The sequence below is a fragment of the Dendrobates tinctorius genome, unplaced genomic scaffold (assembly GCF_039654945.1).
Source record: "Dendrobates tinctorius isolate UK_male_01 unplaced genomic scaffold, ASM3965494v1 ptg000014l, whole genome shotgun sequence".
NCBI lineage: Eukaryota > Metazoa > Chordata > Amphibia > Anura > Dendrobatidae > Dendrobates > Dendrobates tinctorius.
In genome coordinates this window covers 6745719-6767937 of record NW_027361682.1, presented here as the reverse complement: position 1 = coordinate 6767937, position 22219 = coordinate 6745719, and the positions used below count along the sequence as shown (strand labels likewise).

At 44.3% G+C, this 22219-nt stretch overlaps 1 protein-coding gene and 1 long non-coding RNA gene across 2 annotated transcripts in view; one reads left to right on the top strand and one right to left on the bottom strand.

Annotated features, from left to right (window-relative positions):
- LOC141070615 (uncharacterized) overlaps window positions 1-22219 on the bottom strand; it is a 93696-nt gene that overhangs the window by 24163 nt on the left and 47314 nt on the right. The window contains exons 7-9 of the mRNA XM_073559566.1: window positions 1448-1621; window positions 1242-1365; window positions 1061-1158 (exon numbers count right to left, since the gene is read on the bottom strand). Coding sequence (XP_073415667.1) covers window positions 1061-1158; window positions 1242-1365; window positions 1448-1621 — 396 coding nt within the window. The remainder of the gene's footprint in view (window positions 1-1060; window positions 1159-1241; window positions 1366-1447; window positions 1622-22219) is intronic.
- On the top strand, window positions 7840-11546 carry LOC141074253 (uncharacterized). Its single transcript, XR_012227165.1, has 3 exons — window positions 7840-7902; window positions 8026-8095; window positions 8761-11546. It is a non-coding gene; the product is annotated as an uncharacterized lncRNA (long non-coding RNA).

The following is a 22219-nucleotide window of genomic DNA, read 5'->3' as shown; positions in this document are numbered from 1 at the left end:
TAGAGCTGGCTACAATACGTGCGGTATAATAGTTTTTGAGGCATGACAGATGTCAGGTATTCAGACTGTGGCTACCCCCTTTATTATGGTTTCTTTCCACATTCCCCATTATGGGATCCTCATTGTAGGATGTTTAGCGACTGTTATTTTGCTGTAGTTACCGTATTATCGATCATAATTTGGTAGAGTTGCATTGATAAAATCTGTCGTAGTCCTGGACTTTTGTTACTTGTATGCACAGTCTTTCCATAGCATGTAGAAATGGTTGATGTCTTTATTAGGCATGGTTGATGGGGGTTGAGTCCATTCAAGGTGTCAAATGGCCTCGTTGATGGCGGTTTAGGAATCAGGTGGAAGTTGCAAACAAGTTAAGGTGGACTCATTTTAACTAATAGAGGATGTAAAACCTCATGGTGGTGAACATGCTCAGCTTTGGCGGACAGCCTTAAGGACGTTGTAATGGTAATGTCAATCGGGGCGGGCACAGTTGTTAAGCATAGGAGTGAGGATAATAAGGTCATTGGTGCCCTGGCTCTGCTTCAGTGGCAAGTCAATGCATGCCACCCCTTTATGGCTGTCTGTCCTGGTGCTGTATGTCAGACAGCTGGGGATATCACAGTACTTGTGAATCCCAATGTACTAGCACTTCACCTGACTTCTACTGTGATTGTTTAATCCTGTGATTTAAAAAAAGCTGTGGCCATTTTGACAACCAAAATAATGAGTTTGTGCATAAATTTGCTGCAGTTATGGTGGTTTTAAGATGGAGTGGGGTCCGTCCCATATCCAAAAGTCATGATTGCACGTAAAAAAACAAAGCAATCTAGCAATCATGACCTTATGCAAAGTCATATTGCTTAATCTTCACATTTCGAAAACTGATCATTTCATACTTCACACCGAGGTCATGTGTCTAATAAGTTTCAGTTAAGAAAGGGCCTGTGTTTCTAATAAATTGGCCATTCAGTATACAGTACTATTAGATAAAATAAGACTATTCACAAGACCTTCACAGCCTTCTAAACATTATATGGAAGATTTCATGACACTTTCCATCTACCTGATGATCCTGAGGAACATTGGGATTTTCTGGTTTACAATCCTGTGGAAGAAGAGGACGGGGACATCTCTCTGGTGTTGTCCTCTCACTGAATGGATCTGTAAGAAACACATACAGGGACTGAATTAACTCTTTACATACAGATAATTATAGGCCGTGTGTATTTAGTCCTGTCTATTACCTGGTGATGTGAGGGGCTGGGGATCCTCCATCATGACGTTCTTGTACAGATCTTTGTGTCCTTCTAAATACTCCCACTCCTCCATGGAGAAATAGACGGTGACATCCTGACACCTTATAGGAACCTGACACATACAATGATACCGTCATCCCCCGATCCCTCCATAGCGTTACTGTATAATGTCCCAGCATTCCCAGCAGTGTCACCTCTCCAGTCAGCAGCTCAATCATCTTGTAGGTGAGTTCTAGGATCTTCTGGTCATTGATGTCCTCATGTATCAGGGGGTGAGGTGGAGGCCCCGTGATTGGGCTCAGGGGTCTTCCCCATCCCTCAGACACAGGGTCCTGACAGCGCCCCCTAGAGGTCTTCTTCACTACTGTGTAATCCTGGTTATGGAGAGACACATTAATAAATCTCACTACAGACATTTCCAGAGTCCTCACCTCTCCAGTTCTGTCCATCTGTTATTCCCATAGGTAGGAATGATGGAATGTGACGTCCTCAGAATCTCTCACCTCTCCAGTAAGCCGGAAGAGGATCTCTAGGGCGAGGTGTAATATCCTCTCCGCCATCTTGTCCCTGTCCCTATCCATCCTTGATGGGTGAATCAGGAAAATTCTCTTTTATAGAAGGTTTCCACTGAGATGATTTGATATTATAGGGAAACAACAAGGGAAAGCTATTAAAGTTTTAGGCTTTAATACAGAAAAGGTGCAGTGCTTAATATGTATGAAAAAATAGGGAAATAACAGATATACATGAAGGGTGGAAAAACAGTTGTAAAAAGAAAACATGAAAAACACAGGAAATTTCTGTATACTTAGAACTCCTGTGTAACAAAGTCCTTCCCTGCTCTCAAGGACATGGATTAGAATGTGCACAAGTCCAATTGGACTGGGTCCCCAATTTGTGTAAATGTAAGAGAAATAATCCATTCATTATTATCCTCTTTTCTGGGTCCAACCATGAGAGGGTCCTTCATTACCCATGCACCATACCACTATCCCCTTCATCTATATATTACCCATATGATATGAATCTTGCCTGAAAGATGTTAGTCACAGGATGTCGCTCATTTTGGGGAGAAGCCATTTGCTCCCACTAGACTACAGGTTGAATTTACAAAGCAATGGGGTGTTTGAGGTGTCAAAGGTGGAAGTCATGCTTTAATGGTGTTTCCCCAAGCAGGATGAAGGAGACACATTTCACAGACATTCAGAAGTCATATGATATGGGGAATTAGAAGTGACATACCATATTTTATACAATACACATACATTACAGTGGCATATCTTCACTACAGTCACATACAGAGATTTATCACAGAATATATAGATATGAACACGATCTCCAGGGTTCTTTTAGGGTATGTGCCCACGATCCAGAATAGCAGCGGTTTCGATGTAGCTCAGCTGCGCTGCGTCCAAACCACTGCGTTCTCGTTTACAAGCACAGTGGATGGGGTTTATAGAAATCCCATGTCCACTGTGCTTCTACTTGACGTCGTGTAAACTTACCCGCGATGCGGGTTTATAAGCCGCAGGATGTCAATTATCTGCATCAGAGACCCTAGTCTCTGCTGCCTAGTTTCACCCCTAGCCATTCAGTACATGAAATAAATCTGCATGGTACAATGAACACATGCGGATTTATCTGCGTGATTAGAACATAGTGTTTTGGATGCAGCAAAAATACGCTGCGTCCAACATGCTGCTATATCCTGATCGTGGACACGTAGCCTGAAAGTGTGTGAACTCTTAAAAATTTTCAACATTTTTGTAAAAAGGTACTTAAATCTACGTCAGTTTTTTCAGTCCTAAAAGTAGATAACAAAGAAAATAAAGTGTGATAAAAATTTGAAAATAATCCAATATCACATGTCTGCGAGATTAAAAAGTTTGGGAACGCTTAGGCCGCATTCACACGTTTCAGTATTTGGTCAGTATTTGACATCAGTATTTGTAAGTCAAAATCAGGTGTGGATGAAAAATGCAGAAGAGGTGACGTGTTTCTATTATTCTCTCTGATTGTTCCAATCCTGATTTTGACTTACAAATACTGAGGCAAAAAAAACTCAACGTGTGGACATGGCCTTAGGATTAGCAAATATTGGGTGGTTTTTGGTTTTCTCTGTGTAAAGGTCATGTGTTTATATGCATTTACATTTTGCATACACATTAATTTACTTTTTCAGCTCAGACCCAGTTTCTCATTTAGTTCAGTGTGCATTCAGTGCATATAAGGGTGTGACCGCCCTGTTTCTGAGTTGGGAAATCCATCCTGTCTGGCCTATGCTTTTATTGGTGGTTCAGTCCCTCAGTCCTTGTTCACATTAACGCGAAAACGCTGCGAAAACGTTTAAAAATCTTGTACATGACGCACCCCATGCATTCCTATGGCATTCCGCACATGCTGTGCTAATGCTGCGCTTTTTTCCGCGGCGGAATCGCATCGCGGAAAAAATCGCAGCATGATCATTCTTTTGTGCGGAATCGCAAAGAATTGCCGCAATTCCGCACCCATAGGAATGCATGAGAATCGCTTACTTCCCGCATGTGGCTATAATAATAATAATCTTTATTTATATAGCGCCAACATATTCCGCAGCGCTTTACAGTTGAACAGTTTTAAACACAATAGTCATAAGTAACAACGTTAACAATACAATAATTAAAGCAAAATAAGATGACCCTGCTTGTGGGAGCTTACAATCTACAGTCATGGCCAAAAGTTTTGAGAATGACACAAATATTAATTTTTACAAAGTCTACTGCTTCATTTTTTCTAATGGCAATTTGCATATACTCCAGAATGTTATAAAGAGTGATCAGCTTAACAGCAATTACTTGCAAAGTCAATATTTGCCTAGAAAATGAACTTTATCCCCCAAAACACATTTCAACATCATTGCAGCCCTGCCTTAAAAGGACCAGCTAACATTGTTTCAGTGATTGCTCCATTAACACAGGTGTGGGTGTTGATGAGGACAGGGCTGGAGATCAATCTGTCATGATGAACTAAGAATGACACCACTGGACACTTTTAAAAGGAGGCTGGTGCTTGGCATCATTGTTTCTCTTCTGTTAACCATGGTTATCTCTAAAGAAACACGTGCAGTCATCATTGCACTGCACAAAAATGGCCTAACAGGGAAGAGTATCGCAGCTAGAAAGATTGCACCTCAGTCAACAATCTATCGCATCATCAAGAACTTCAAGGAGAGAGGTTCCCTTGTTGCCAAAAAGGCTCCAGGGCGCCCAAGAAAGACCAGCAAGCGCCAGGACCGTCTCTTAAAAGTGTTTCAGCTGCGGGATCGGGCTACCAGCAGTGCAGAGCTTGATCAGGAATGGCAGCAGGCAGGTGTGAGTGCATCTGCACGCACTGTGAGGTGGAGACTCTTGGAGCAAGGCCTGGTCTCATGGAGGGCAGCAAAGAAGCCACTTCTCTCCAGGAAAAACATCATGGACAGACTGATATTCTGCAAGAGGTACAGGGAGTGGACTGCTGAGGACTGAGGTAAAGTCATTTTCTCTGATGAATCCCCTTTTCGATTGTTTGGGACATCTGGAAAACGGCTTATTCGGAGAAGACCAGGTGAGCGCTACCACCAGTCTTGTCTCATGCCAACTGTCAAGCATCCTGAAACCATTCATGTGTGGGGTTGCTTCTCAGCCAAGGGAATGGGCTCTCTCTCAGTCTTGCCTAAAAACACAGCCATGAATAAAGAATGGTACCAGAATGTCCTCCAAGAGCAACTTCTCCCAACCGTCCAAGAGCAGTTTGGCGATCAACAATGCATTTTTCAACATGATGGAGCACCTTGCCATAAAGCAAAGGTGATAACTAAATGGCTCAGGGAACAAAACATAGAGATTTTGGGACCATGGCCTGGAAACTCCCCAGATCTTAATCCCATTGAGAACTTGTGGTCCATCATCAAGAGACGGGTGGACAAACAAAAACCTTCAAATTCAGACAAAATAAAAGCATTGATTTTGCAAGAATGGACTGCTATCAGTCAGGATTTGATCCAGAAGTTGATTGACAGCATGCCAGGGAGAATTGCTGAGGTCCTGAAGAAGAAGGGTCAACACTGCAAATATTGACTTGCTGCATTAACTCATTCTAACTGTCAATATAACCTTTTGCTACTCATAATATGATTGCAATTATATTTCTGTATGTGATAAAAACATCTGACAAACACACATAAAAACCAGAGGCCAGCAGATCATGTGAAAATATAATATTTGTGTCATTCTCTAAACTTTTGGCCATGACTGTACAATGAGGTGGGGGAGATACAAAGCACAGGTTTGTATTTACAATGATGTATTTACAATGATGGTCCAGCCATCTTCAGGGGGTGGGGGTTAGATGGAGATAGTGAATGGGCTACACACACACACACAAACATAACATGACTTTAATTACTGAATGTGATAGGCCGCGCTGAACAGATGTGTTTTGAGCGAGCGCCTAAAACTATGCAAATTGTGGATGGTCCTAATATCTTGGGGTAGAGCATTCCAGAGAATTGGCGCAGCACGGGAGAAGTCTTGGAGTCGGGAGTGGGAGGTACGGATTAGGGCAGAGGTTAGTCGAAAGTCATTTGCAGAGCGCAGCGGTCGGTTAGGCCAATAGACAAATGAGGGAGGAGATGTAAGGGGGTGCCGCACTGTGGAGCGCTTTGTGGGTGAGAACAAGTACTTTGAATTGTACCCTGTAATGAATTGGCAGCCAGTGTAACGACTGGCGAAGAGCGGACGCGTCTGAGTAACGATTAGCCAGATGGACAACCCTGGCTGCTGCATTAAGGATAGACTGGAGAGGGGAGAGTCGAGTGAGAGGGAGGCCAATTAATAGAGCATTACAGTAGTCCAGGCGGGAGTGGATCAGGGCGACAGTGAGAGTTTTTGATGTTTCCATGGTGAGAAAAGGGCGGATTCTAGAGATGTTCTTTAGGTGTAAGCGGCACGAGCGGGCAAGAGATTGTATATGGGAGGTGAAGGAGAGATTGGAGTCAAACATAACACCCAGACAGCGCGCCTGCTGTCAGGGTGTTATTATGGTGCCACCCACAGAGAGGGAAATGTCAGATTTAGGGAGGTTGGTAGATGGTGGGAGCAGAAGAAGTTCAGTTTTGGAGAGGTTGAGTTTCAGATAGAGAGCAGACATGATGTTGGAGACTGCAGACAGTCAGTGGCGTTCTGTAGTACAGCGGAGGTAAGGTCAGGGGATGATGTGTACAGTTGTGTGTCATCAGCATAAAGATGGTACTGAAAGCCAAATCTGCTGATGGTCTGTCCAATTGGGGCTGTGTAGAGAGAGAAGAGAAGGGGGCCAAGGACTGAGCCCTGAGGTACCCCGACAGTGAGAGGAAGAGGAGATGAAGTGGAGCCAGAAAACAGAGCCCACCATGCGGGAAGTTAAGCGTCTCATGTGCGGTTGGTACCCACGGTGTGGAGGAGAGGAGACTGTCCTCCAGCCCCTGGGTACCATACCCCTGTAAAAAATGAATAAAAAATAAAAAAATCGGGGTATATTTACCAACGTCATCACAGGTCTCGCAAGGCATTACTGGGAACGCTGAGGCCCGGGATGGCAGCGCGGGACGTCGGAAGGTAAATATACCCCGATTTTTTATCATTTTTAACATTTTATCTTTTACTATTGATGCCGCATAGGCGGCCTCAATAGTAAAAAGCTGCTCACACTTGTCAAACACTATGTTTGACGAGTGTGAGCAACCTGTCAGTCACTTTCCAAGTGATGCTTCAAATCGCTTGGAAAGTGCCTGAGAAAATCGCGGCAAAATCGCGAACAGAATCGCGGTGAAATCGTGTGGGAAAAAAACGCGCGATTTCTGGAAAGGAGTCCGGTTTGTGCGTTTTAAAACGCTACGTGGGCCCATAGCCTTAGGCTATGGGCCCACGCTAGCGTTTTTAAACGCTCAGGAAAAGGATCCCCTTCCCAGAAAACACGCGTTTTTTTCCGTGTGGTTTTTGACGCGTTTTTTGACACGCGATTTCTCGGATCATTGGGGATGGCTAAAAACGCTGAGCAATGCGGGAATTAATGAGCATGCTGCGTTTTTAGCCGCTAAGCGATTCCTGAGCGGTTAAAAACGCATGCATTGGCACAAAAAGCCAAAAACGCATGTTAATTAATTGGATGCATCTTTTAAGCGTTTCTGCAGCATCTGAGCCGGCTCAAACGCTGCGGAAACGCTTAACAAAATGCATCGTGGGCACACAGCCTAAATGAGGTTTTTTTCTTAGCAGGCAGCATATATTATATTGCGTATGGCCGTCACCTTTATATCCAGTCTCTGTATCATGGAAATTCCCCTTATTTGATGTCTCCACAGATATAAGGAGTTCCCGACCTTTCAGGCTCCGCTGTATATTCTAGGGGTCAGAGAGCCCCCGCCCTTCAGCCCATTAGGGTTTAGTCCTGTTCCCCCATCACACACTCCCTGCCCCCTCATTACCTGTCACCAGCGCAGACTCTTCTCTTATATAGTGTCCCATCCTACACTTCCTGCAAAATGGAGCCTGGCTCCTCCCCTCCATGGGACTGATCACATGACTGTGACCTCACCACAGGTCCTGTGCACACAGAACAGCCATATATGTAGTGTGCGGCTCTGCAGGTGGAGGTAGGTGCTGGAGATTCCCCATTATGTTTCCTCTCGGACGTTCTCCTCCTCAGTAATAATTATCTAATTGTATTCTTACATGGGATCTTTATGATGTGACATCGTCATCTTCTCCCCATTCAGGTCCCTACAATATCGGATCCTCTCAGCGGAGATCTTCTATATAAGAGAGATAAAGGCTCGGACCTCAAAGGTAATATTTTTCTTAACTACTGTCTGTACCACGTGCCATGCCAGAGATGCAGCGGGAGATTAGGGAGGTGAATCTCTGGAATTAGTGCAGGAAGCTGTGCTTTGGGTTCCTGGAGTACTGGGCTGACTTCTCTGATGGTTACAGCCTCTACGCTAAGGATGGGCTGTACCTCAGTGGGAGGGTGCAGTTATGCTAGGAGAAAAAATGGATAGAAAGTTGGAAGAGTGTTAAAACTAGGGACTTTAGGGAGGACAAACACAGTACAGGAAGGGAAGATTGTGTAGATAGCCACCTGGGCTTAAGTGAAAGTGGTGGCGGCATTGGGGAAGAGGTTAGAAAAGCCAATACACATAGGAGGAATAGCGGTACAGAGAAATATGCTGACGAGCAAAATGGTAACAATGTTTTGAACTTGTGACTTTCAGGCTCCATATCTCATTATCCACTTCTGCTTTGATCGTGACACCACCATCATTTTATAGACAATTCCCTTGGCTATATCATACATAAATTTCACTATTTAGCACATGATTAGTGATGCAGATTCTTGTCATGACACTCCATTGATACTGTTTTTGCTCCTGGATTGGAAAAAAATTTTTCTTTCTGTACACTACAAAATACAACTTGTTCTCACATTCCCTAATAGCTCTGTGTGTTATTAGGTTGATTCCCTAATTCGAATTGAGGAGCAGTCATGAAGAAGATTTCCCAAGAAAAGAGAAAAAGCATCATCCAGCTCCTAGATAGCGGTCTCTCGGCCAAGAAAATTGCCAAACTGCATGATGTAAGCGCCATGACAGTTGGAAGAATACGAAATGAAGTCCGTCCATCCATTAAAAAGCCGAGAGGTGGACGTCCAGGCAAAATCTCAAAGTCAATAAGTCGGCTTATCACAAAGTCTATTAGTTCTGGCGCGATAAGCACGGCAGTGGAGGTGGCTCGTATGCTTCGTAATAGTGAGATTACAGACGTCCATGCAAGCACCGTGCGACGCTCGTTACACAAGTCTGGAATGGTGGCTCGAAAAAAGGTGAAGAAGCCTCGACTTCAATATAAGAAGCGTCAGCTCAAGTTTGCCAAAAACTACGAACAGTGCACAGAAAGTGCATTAACTCTAATGCCAGCAGCCTCACAAACAAGATAGGGGAATTAGAATTAAAGAAGGACTCCCATCAAAATTGTTATCCTCTTAACATATTACAATCATCATATTATATAGCGCATTTTGCCTTTTTATCCAGCTAATTCTTCTCTTTTCCATTAGGTCTATGCCATCATGAGATTAAAAACTGACTAGCTGAATCCTTGTATGCTGTATGTAGAAACAGGAGGTCAATTTTCTCTGCACAAGTTATGAGTCACTGCAAAAGTCTATATCAGAGGAAAAGAGCAGAGCAGCTGGGACAGTAGTTGAAGAGGGGACTGATAAATTGAGGGACAAGATATTTCCTGTTTCTACCTAGTGCTGAGAAAACAGAAAAAAATTGCTGCGTAGAAGGGCAAAATGAGCAATTGTAAGTACACACTGCTGTATAATATGATTATTGCAGTATATTAATAGGACAAAAACTTTGAAGGGAGGAGTGCTTCTTTAAAGAGGTTGTCTACTACTTTAACATTGATAGCTTATCCTTAGGATGAATCATCAATGTCTTATCAGTGAGCGGCATTAGGAACTGCCCAGTTATGGAGCTGCACAATCCAGCGCCTTTGACTGTATAGTGGCCACGGCGGGTACTGCACTTCTGCCCCATATTCAAATTGGATGTGCAGTACCTGGCTGCAGCCACTATACAGTAGGTGGAGCTGCACTGCAAAGGGACACACATATGACTTCTCAGATATAACTCCAGCCCTTCACAGTAAAAATTTATCATCCGATCCTTTTTTAACCGCTCAGATCTTCTGATTCATCACAGACTGTTAAGCAAAATAAAAATAATAGAAGGGATGATGAACATCTAATAGCTCACACTGTTAAAAAACGCATATTCATGTTCAGAATGTGGGAAACGTTTTATATAGAAATCAAATCTTGTTATACATCAAAGAAGTCACACAGGGGAGGAGCCATTTTCTTGTTCAGAATGTGGGAAAGATTTTATAGATAAATCACATTCTTGTTAAACATCTGAGCATTCATGAGTATAAAATATTTCACATTTTAAATGCACTAACTGTGTTTTATCTGTGTTCTATGCTTCTGCCCGAAACAACATTAGTCGTGGAGAGAAGCTGCTATACTCGATTAGGACCATTGCCAAGGTAGCAATTGGCAACTGTCTGGATCACTCAGCATTGTCCTCCCATGACTCAGATCAGGTGGGAGAGTTGTTTGGACAAACCTTTTAACTATGTCTGTGTGGACCCTGTTCTACTCTGCAGTGATGCTTTAAAACTTTATTGCATAGTCCAGCAGCTACAGGAGCAAGGTGCTTTCAGGCACAGCCAGACTCCTCATAGATAAGGCACAAAGTGTTTATCTGTCTCCCTTATCGCTGTATACACAGGGCTTAATAATTGTTCTATAGTCAGTAAGAGGAAGTGCTGTCAGTGCATCCTCCTCCTCACCCAGAGGTAATGAGAGTATGGGTGTACGGACAAAGTGGGAGCTGCTGGGTTCTAGCAGTGTAACTAAGCAGGCTTGCTGTGCATCCAGGAGGCTGAATTTCCTCTGTAACTGGGTCTAATATACCAGCAGCCACAGTTACATGAAAAATCCTATAAAGAAAAAGATATTAAATATTGAAACAGACTTATGCGGGCTTATTATTCTAGAGACACAATAACATTTTAAATTACACCATTCATTTTATGATCATTGTTCTGGAAAAACATGTAAAAAATTATGTGAAAATGATGCAAAAAAATAAATTCCACAATTGTTTTCTACCTTTGTTTTTACAGTGATCATTGTGCTATAAAAATGACCTTACAATATGATGCTAGTGGTGAGTACGATAAGGGTGGCACCAAACTCATATAAACTTACAGATTTTATTTTATTTCTCAAACACATTTCTTTACACTGGCCAATCACCTCACTTATCTAACTATTCCCGTTTTGCCCATACAAAATTTTCTTCAAAATCATGACCCTCATAGCATCTGTTTACAGCCTCCAAGCACTTTTATTAGCCCTCTGTGACTGTACCGTGCATATACTGGCTAATAACCGATTCAGGCAGCATTGTGTGCATACCCTATTTAGTACAATATGAGCACACTTTATCATTTACCTTTCCTATCCCCTCTATTTCCTCATAGATTGTAGCTTGTAAGCAGGGCCCTCATTGCTGGTATCTGAGTTATGTGTTATTCTGTAATGTCTGATACTGTCTGTACACGTCCCCTCTGTAATGGAAAGTGCCGCGGAATATGTTGGCGCTATAGAAATAAAATTATTATTAAAAGAAAATTCAGAAATTAGTAAAAGAAAAAAAAATTCCCTTGTGTCCCCATTTCCTGAGATCTTTCATTTAAATGATGCTGGAGTTGTGTGAGGCTTTCTATTTTCTGTGTCCAAAGTATGATATGTATGGATGGGAGTCCCGTGTATAAGATGTGTATGGAGCGGAGCTGTGTGTATGATGTGTACAGAGTGGAGCAGTTTGTGTATGGAGCGGAGCCTTGAGTGTACGACGTGTACGGAGGGGAGCAGTTTGTGTATGGAGCAGAGCCGTGTGTACGATGTGTACTGAGCGGAGCAGTTTGTGTATGATGTGTACGGAGCAGAGTCGTGTGTGTATGATGTCTACGCAGGGCCAGCTTTAGGGGTAGGCAAACTAGGCATTTGTTTAGGCCCCCACGTCCCCAGGCCCCCAGAGTCTACAACAAAAATAAGATTGATAATATCAATCAAATTTCAGATGCTTTGACAGCTAAGGACCTTCCATGACATCACAGTTATGTTATTGTGATGTCACCACAGGTATTGTACCTTTGTACTCTGGGGGACTTTAGGACCCTTAGTGCCATCATGAACATGTTACCAGTCATGTGTCTGTGGTGTCACTACAGGTCCTCAAACGTGCGGGAGTTTAGAAAAACTGAAGACGAGGGAGCAGGTAAGCATTCTAGTGTGTGTGTGTATATATGTGTATGTATATACAGTGGGGAAAAAAAGTATTTAGTCAGTCAGCAATAGTGCAAGTTCCACCACTTAAAAAGATGAGAGGCGTCTGTAATTTACATCATAGGTAGACCTCAACTATGGGAGACAAACTGAGAAAAAAAAATCCAGAAAATCACATTGTCTGTTTTTTTTTCATTTTATTTGCATATTATGGTGGAAAATAAGTATTTGGTCAGAAACAAAATTTCATCTCAATACTTTGTGATATATCCTTTGTTGGCAATGACAGAGGTCAAACGTTTTCTGTAAGTCTTCACAAGGTTGCCACACACTGTTGTTAGTATGTTGGCCCATTCCTCCATGCAGATCTCCTCTAGAGCAGTGATGTTTTTGGCTTTTCGCTTGGCAACACGGACTTTCAACTCCCTCCAAAGGTTTTCTATAGGGTTGAGATCTGGAGACTGGCTAGGCCACTCCAGGACCTTGAAATGCTTCTTACGAAGCCACTCCTTCATTGCCCTGGCGGTGTGCTTTGGATCATTGTCATGTTGAAAGACCCAGCCACGTTTCATCTTCAATGCCCTTGCTGATGGAAGGAGGTTTGCACTCAAAATCTCACGATACATGGCCCCATTCATTCTTTCATGTACCCGGATCAGTCGTCCTGGCCCCTTTGCAGAGAAACAGCCCCAAAGCATGATGTTTCCACCACCATGCTTTACAGTAGGTATGGTGTTTGATGGATGCAACTCAGTATTCTTTTTCCTCCAAACACGACAAGTTGTGTTTCTACCAAACAGTTCCAGTTTGGTTTCATCAGACCATAGCACATTCTCCCAAAACTCCTCTGGATCATCCAAATGCTCTCTAGCAAACTTCAGACGGGCCCGGACATGTACAGGCTTAAGCAGTGGGACACGTCTGGCACTGCAGGATCTGAGTCCATGGTGGCGTAGTGTGTTACTTATGGTAGGCCTTGTTACATTGGTCCCAGCTCTCTGCAGTTCATTCACTAGGTCCCCCCGAGTGGTTCTGGGATTTTTGCTCACCGTTCTTGTGATCATTCTGACCCCACGGGGTGGGATTTTGCTTGGAGCACCAGATCGAGGGAGATTATCAGTGGTCTTGTATGTCTTCCATTTTCTAATTATTGCTCCCACAGTTGATTTCTTCACTCCAAGCTGGTTGGCTATTGCAGATTCAGTCTTCCCAGCCTGGTGCAGGGCTACAATTTTGTTTCTGGTGTCCTTTGACAGCTCTTTGGTCTTCACTATAGTGGAGTTTGGAGTCAGACTGTTTGAGGGTGTGCACAGGTGTCTTTTTATACTGATAACAAGTTTAAACAGGTGCCATTACTACAGGTAATGAGTGGAGGAAAGAGGAGACTCTTAAAGAAGAAGTTACAGGTCTGTGAGAGCCAGAAATCTTGATTGTTTGTTTCTGACCAAATACTTATTTTCCACCATAATATGCAAATAAAATGAAAAAAAAACAGACAATGTGATTTTCTGGATTTTTTTTTCTCAGTTTGTCTCCCATAGTTGAGGTCTACCTATGATGTAAATTACAGACGCCTCTCATCTTTTTAAGTGGTGGAACTTGCACTATTGCTGACTGACTAAATACTTTTTTTCCCCACTGTATATATATATATAGTTATTGTGTGCATGCATGTCTCCATATGTATGTGCATGTGACAAACCACAGTTAGCTTATGTTTTAAGAAGGGGACAATCACTTTTTCACACAAGGCCCTATAGGTTTGGAATTCTTTTTCCCTTAATAATAGACCTTCATTTAAAAACTGCATTTTACTTGTTTTATCTTTGTCTAATATTTATATTTGTTTGGTGATTGAAAACATTTCAGTGTGACAAACATGCAAAAGAATAGAAACTCAGGAAGGGAGCATGTGTGTGTGTAACATACAGTGTTTGTGTCACATACTGTATCATCTGCCTTTATAAATCCCGGCAGTGCCGGCAAGAGTCCATAGGTGTAAACATTAGTGGTGAGCGAGCATGCTCGTCACTACTCGGCACTCACCCCAGCATCTCACTGCTCGAGATGCTAGGATCTCGCCGAGTGTTTCCGGGGTTGCTCGGCGGGAGCCTCGGGTCCCCTCCCTGCATATTTGGCGATCTTTAGAGAGACAATAAACATGCAGGGATTGTCTGCCACACACTTTAATGCCGAACCCATGTTGGTTGTGGCATTACAGTGATTGGCTGGCTGCACAGCGTCATCAGGTCTATATCAGACCTGGCACCGCCATGCTCGTCACAGTCTATTCTGGAATCAGGCAGTGTAGGGAGAGGTGCTGCTGAGCTTTGTAGAGATTTGCTTGTTTCTTAGTGTAGGTATACCACAATATATTCTGCACATATCTATCTCAGCTAACAGTCCTTCTGAGAACTAATCCAGCTGCATAGATATCAGTGCTAGGCAGTATTTGGCAGCTGCGGTGCATATAGCAATAGAGTCCATTCCAGTTCTGTCTGCTGCTGCTGCTTTTACAGATATTTCTAGACATAGCCCAGGTATTAGAGGCCAGGAATAATTTTTGGGGGATCTTAAACCTGATTATTTGCTTAAAAAGCAATCCAGAGATCACCGTTTTTCTGCTCCATTTGCTTCTTGGCACTGCAGAGTACAGCCAGATCCTTTCCATATTACAGTACTAAAAATCCATCTGTTTAAAACTGTGGTCTGTCACACAGAACACATATATATTGCGCTCAAAATTCTGCCATTTCTGGCCTCCATTTAAATTTTGTTGCAATGTGTTAGCGCAGTTATTGACATCAGTTTTCTGTTAAAAATAGTTACCAACAGGCCAGTTATTTAAAACTGTGGTTTGTCCGTCACATGGATCGCTTATAAGTTCACTCCAAAGTCAGCCATTTGTAGCAAACGTGGAAAATATTGTCCTCCATTTAAAATGGGCAAGGTTCGTGGCAAGGGATGGGGAACTGGACATGATGATGATGGCAATGGTGCATGCAGAGGCCAAGGCCAAGCTAAAATTGTGCAACAACAAACACCCACATCTTCACGCCTGACATTCCTGTCCCAATAACTAGGGGAACACAACTCACCACGATTGAAACCAGAGCAGTGTCAAAAGGTTGTTGGTTAGATAGCGGATAATGCTTCCAGTCACTTTGCCACCACCACCCTGTATTCCACAAAGTCAAGTCTCAGTAGCCGTGAGTCTGGACCGCATATTCCTCACCCTGATCCACCTTCCTCCTACCATGCCGAATACCCGGAGACAACTGATCCCACACTTGGACACTCCAAAGAGCTGTTCACTTTTCCATTTATAGGTTTGGGCCTCTCGCCCAGTCCACTTGAAGCGTGGCAAGAAGAGATCGCATGTAGCGATGCCTAAATATTTGAGCAGTCACGGTCACACAAAGGCAATAGTGGGAAAGTGTCATAAGAGGTGGACGATGATGAGACACAATTGCCAGAAAGTCAGGAGGAGAACCAGGGTGCGGAAGTGGAAGACGAGGTGGTGGATGATATAGTAATTGACCCACTTGGCAGGAGGACATGCAGAGCGAGGACAGCAGTACATAGGGGGAGGGAGGCGTAGCAGCACAACAAGCAGGAAGAAGCAGTGTGGAGCCGCAGACAGAAGGCGGGAAACCATTCCCCGTAACACCAACATGACAGAAGTTGCCAGTACAACTGTTAGGTCTTCCCGTGTCTGGTTGTTTTTTAAAGACTCTGCCGGTAACCCCAAAAAGGCCATTTGCACCACCTGCCAGGCCAGCATCAGCAGGGGTAGCAAAGTTACCAGTCTGACCACCACCAGCATGATCAGGCACATGGCAGCAAAGCACCCGACTTTGTGCGCTGAACCCCTGGGTCCAGGAACAGTGTATGCGTGTGACACCACTGCTTCTTCCGCTGTTGTGCATGCAAGCCAATCCCCTGTCCATGGTGCATGCAAAGATGCCTCCTGCACTGCACCTGTGGTTGCACACACTCAACAAGCACCATCAGCAAGCATGTCCACGTACTTGACCCAGCACAGTGTTCAGTTGTCCATACCCCAGTCCTTGGAACGCAACGCAAATACGCAGCCAATGCCCCAAAGGCCACACTACTAAATTCCCACGTTTTGCTACTGCTTGCTCTTGAAATGTTGCATTTCAAGCTCGTGGAGTTGAAAGTTTTCCACAACCTGATGGTGGCGGCAGTCCCTCGGTACTCGGTCCCCAGCCGCCACTATTTCTCCCGGTGTGCCGTCCCCGTATTACACAAGCACATGTCCCACAACATTAGCCGTGCCCTCAACAATGCAGTTGCTAGGAAAGTCCACTTAGCCACGGACACGTGGATAAGTGCTTGAGGGCAGGCACAGTACATCTCACTGACGGCACACTGGATTAACATAGTGGAAGCCGGGACCTAGTCGGACCTTGGGATGCAGCACATTCTCCCGACGCTGAGGATTGTGGGCCCTAGGTCAATCAGTGTTGCCCTCACAGTCTACAGCTCCTGCACCTCATCCTCCTCCTCTTCAGCCTCCATCTCCTAAATGACCACATCAGTTACAAGCTGGAAGCACTGCCTCAGCGAAGCGGCAACAGGCTGTGTTGAAGCTAACATGCTTAGGTGACAAACTGCACAATGCTGAAGAGTTGTAGACCGCTCTGAAAGAGCAGGCAGATCTGTGGCTGACACCGCTGAACCTACAGCCAGGCATGGGTGTGTGTGACAGTAACCAGAACTTGGTGGCAGCTCTGAGGCGAGGCAAGCTCAAACACGTACCATGCCTGGCCCATGTGCTTAACCTCGTGGTTCAGTGATTTCTTAAAACCTTCCCGGAGCTGCCGGATCTGCTCGTCAAAGTACACCCCCTGTGTGCCCATTTTAGAAAGTTAGCTACAGCTTCTGCTGCCCTTGCCATGCTTCAGCAGCGTTTGCAGCTTCCGGTTCACCAACTGGTGTGTGATGTCCCCATGCATTGGAACTCTACACTGCAACTGTTGGGAAGGATGTGTGAGCAGTAGGGGGCAGTTGTTGACTACCAGCATCAACAAGGCTGTCGGTATTTAGTTCAGTCTCCACACATAAGACCTCAGGAGTGGACATGGATGTCAGACATATGTACCATCCTCCAAAACTTTGAGGACACTACCAAAATGGTGATGATGACTCCATAATTAGCATCACCATCCCCCTTCTCTGTGTTCTAAAATTCTCTCTGCTCACAATCAAAGAGGATGCATTGCAGGTGGAGCACAATGAGAAGGAGCAAGGAACCATACAGGGTGATTACACACCGCCCAGCCTCATCTCATCCCAACGTGGATTGGGTGACAATGAGAAGGAGGAGGAGGAACAGGAGCTAGTTTCATGTGCTATTGATGGTACTACCTACACAACTGTCATACCATCTATTCAGCATGAATGGCCTGAGGACAGGGAGGTGGAGGAGAGCATGGTCAGTCATACTTTTGGTGAGGACACGGAATTCTTGCCTGTTAGCAGCCTGGCTCACATGGCTGAGTTTATGTTACGCTGCCTTTCCCATGACCCTTGTGTTCTCAAAATTTTGGGTGACAGTCATTACTGGTTGGTGACGCTTCTAGACTCACTCTACAAGGAGAACTTTATCGCTTTTTCCTAAGGCGGACAGGTCTACTAAAATGGGGCAGTACCAGAAGGCCCTTGTTGTGGAATTATTAAAACAAATTCCCATCTGAAAACAATGGCGGCAGAGGTCATAGTTCTTTGAACAACCAAGGAGTACAGGCGAGAGGGACACAACTCCAATCCAGCAGAGGCAGGGGAACACTGTCAAAGTTCTGGGAGAGTTTTCTCAGACCCTCCCATCGCACAGGCCCTGAAGCGCGGAGTACTGTCACAAGGAGTGCAAAGTTTGGGAAGATGCTAAGGGAGTACCTTGCTTACCGTACCAACATCCTCCGTGATTCCTCTGTGCCTTATAAATATTGGGTATCCAAGCTGGACACGTGGCTCTACGCCTTGGAGGTTTGGAGGTCCTGGCCTGCCCTGCTGCTTTTGTCAGAGCGGGTTTTTAGTGCCGCTGGTGGAATTATAACTGATGAGCAAATCCGCCTGTCAACTGGAAATGTTGATAGGCTGACGCTTATAAAAATAAATAAGGGCTGGATTGGGCCAGACTTCTCAACCCCACCGAATGATAGCAGTCTAACATAAACTCAAATCCAGTGTCTTTTTTGGGAGGTCTATTCCCATGCACCTTTTCACACCCACACATGGGTATACACTTCCTGATTTTGGCTATTTGCTGTTGTCCTCCTCCTTCTCCTCATTCTCATCCACTACCATATCACCAGGGTGACCATGGTCCGAGATGCAACACCCACATAATTTTTTTAAAGGGTGTTTATGATGCCCGCAAAAAAATTTGTTATACAGTCTGTTCATGTATACCCCCCAGGGGTAAATGTTTGACAGCCCATACACTTAATGCATGGGCATTACAAGTATAGGAGACCAGCTCCTTTCTATTTTGAATATTTTTTTATGAGACCCTCCTTCACGTCTCTTCCCAGGGGCATTGGAGTGCCTCCAAATTTTTGGCAGCCCTTGCATTCACTGCTTAGGCAAACACTATGGGAGACCTGCTTCCTAATAATGGGAACATTTTTTCATGAGGCCCTCCTCTACGTCTCTTCAAAGGGACCTTGGTGTGCCTCCAAATTTTTGGCAGCCTTTGCATTCACTGCATAGGCAAACAGTATGGGAAACTCACTTCCTAATAATGGGAACATTTATTAAGGAGGCCCTCTTGTATGTCTCTTCAAAGGGGTATTGCAGTGAGTCCAAATTTTGGACAGCCCTGCCACTTACTGCATACGCAATAACAATATAGGAAACCCACTTTAATAATGGGAACAACAAAGCATAGCCGACTGATGGCTCTCTAAGAATAGTGAGGGCCGACTTGCTTGCCCTTTAAGAATTGTAAAGGCTGCCTGACGGCCCTATAAAAATAGGCTTTGTTACTTTCACTTTCAGAGTCCCTCCTTCATAAAAGAAACAGGATGTGCCTGATGATGTGGCACACACCACATGGCCAGATGAGTTTGTAAAGTGTTAAAATGACATTTCCCAGAGAATGCATTTGTCTTGGTTGAAAGCAATGCTAAAATTCAAAAACGCATCAAAAAACACTACCTGTGAACACAGACCAAGATGTGGAGGAGCATTTTTGTTTTTGGTTATTTATTTTGCCTTATATACAATTCATTACCCTGGAAAGGATGTTCCTTAACAAATGTCCCAGGAAAATCCATTTGTTTTTGTTTTTGCATGTTTTATTGTGAGTCTGTAAAAGTAGCGTAAGACTTTGACAACATTGTTCACAGCAGTGACCTGGGAGTCAGCAATGCTTCCAGGGGTCTTCCCCATGCTGTTCCCATCGATTTCCACAATTTGTATTCCCTCTGCAGACCGCCAGGGAGGCCGCCAGAAAAATGCTCGAGTTTCCCATAGATTTACATTGGGCTAATTACTCGATTCGAGCACCCGAGCATTCCAATATGCTCAACCCAAGTACCGAGCACCCGAGCATTTTAGTGCTCGCCCATCACTGGTAAACATGTCATGATCATTCTGTGCCCATTGTTCTTTCTCAGGCAGTGTGCAGAGCCCGGCAAACAAAGACATGAATTTTGTCAATGACGCTCGTTTAACAGCCTGAACTCAGCACATGTGAATGTAGCCAAAATGTTTCTGTGTGCTGGTGCAATATGTGGGCATTTGAGGCCCCATTTTAAACTTTTGCACAGGGGCCCATTTTGTCTAAAACTGTGTGTATGGCGCAGAGTTGTGTAAGATATGTACAGAGCAGAGCCATGTGTGTATGATGTGCACGGAGCGTAGCTATGTGTATGTGATGGCTGCGGAGCGGTGTGTGTATGATGTGTATGGAGCGGAGCCGTGTGTGTTCTAAAATGTTCCAATAAACATGCCTGTTTTGTGATCAGGCAGAGTCCAGGAGAGAAGAGAAAATCTCCTGAAGTTTTTTCACTTCTCTTTTGTAATTTTTTTTACGATATTGCCCGTTCCCATAAAGGAGCTACTAGAAAGTGCAAGGAAAACACTGAAAGAAAAACAGTAACAGACCACAGACTGAAGTATTGGTGCGGCATGTACGTATATCAATTTGTATTTATAAAACAGGTTTGCCAAAACTCAGCACTGTGTGTGACATGCACAACTTGTGAGTCAGTCACAATGTTATTGTTTTTTCCAGCATTATTGGTGGCTTACTTTTGCATAAATAGAACAAAAGTGTAAATAAATTGTAGCAGCAGCATTATAACCACAATGATCAGCAATCTGCAGCTCATGTCCCTTTCTCACCTACCTATAGTGACTCTCCTACCACTTTCTCACTATCAGTTGAGTCTGTGTTATTAGTTTTTCTCACACAATAATCTTCCTCTGTGCTGTCACACACTATCTGTACAGATCGTTCAGTACTTTGTGTTTTTCTCTCTGTCTCTATGGCTGTGAGTTTTAATATCCTTCCACAGACAAAATTGCTGTTCCATTTTCTGCTTTTATACAGGCTGTGATAGTCTCTCCTAATTGGCTGTGCTCTGCAAAAACTCTTACTGTTACTCTTGTTCATTCTTGTCTGGACTATTGTAGCTCTCTACTAATTGGTCTCCCTCTTACTAAACTCTTCCCTCTCCAACCTGACCTGAATGCAGCAGCCAGGACCATATTCCTCACCAACCGTTACACCGATGACTCTAACTTGTGCCAGTTGTTGCACTGGTTACCCATCCACTTCAAAGTTCATCAAAAACTTATCAATCTCACTGACAAACCTCAGTCTCATTCTCAATAATCTGAACCTCCCATTCCCGTCTCCAAGACTTCTTGTGTGCTGCGCCAATTCATTGGACCGCACTGCCAAGGACAATTTGTTTAATCCCCAATACCCAGTTTTAAGCGTGCCCTAAAAATGCATTTCTTCAGACTGGCCTATTGCCTCAACACACTTATCTAACTATTTCTGTGTTGCCCATATAAAATTTTCTTCAAAACCAGGACCCTTGTATCATCTGTTCTCACACCCTTCATGCAATTAATAGCCAGAGGTGTATCTAGGGGGAGGCAGCCAGGGCATGTGCCCCGAGCACAGCCAGTAGGGGGGGACAGTCGGGCCACCTAATGTGGCATTCTGAAGTGTCTCCCAGAGAAACTGCACAGAGGCACAGAGAAACTGCCGCACTCCAGCTCCCAGTGTTCAATAGTACTTGCGTCTAACAGACACAAGTACAACTGAATCTCTGACTGTTGGGTCAGAGAGACGTTAGCAGTCTGATCATGTCACGTGATCACGCTGCTAATGCCAGTTGCCGGAACTGCAGAGGTGCAGATGGGTGGTAAGTGTTCCACGTTAGTGGAGCTGAAGACACCAGAGATAGGAGGGGGGATTTACTGGGTGGTGTTTACTGAGGGATGGTGTATTTAGTGTGGGAGAGGTATTTGCTGTGTGTATATGTGTGTACGGGGAGGGGGGTATTTGCTGTGTGTATGGGGTATTTGCTGTCTGTGGGGGGGTTTACTGAGCATGTGGGGCAGGGCGTATCACACACATGTATCACACAGCTCACACACACAGCTCACGCTCACACACGTTTCACACAACTCACACACAAGTAGCTCACACACACAGCTCACGCTCACACACGTTACACAGCTCACACACATAGCACACACACACATAGCACACACACAAGTAGCTCACACTCACACGTATCACACATGCATGTATCACACAGCTCACGCTCACACACGTATGTATCACACAGCTCACACACACAAGTAGCTCACACACACAGCTCACACTCACACAAGTAGCTCACACACAGGTCACGCACACACAGCTCACACATCACACATGCATGTATCACAGCTCACACACACAAGTAGCTCACGCTCACATATCACACACACATATCACACACTTAACTCACACACACATTTATCACACAGCTCACACACGCATGTATGACACA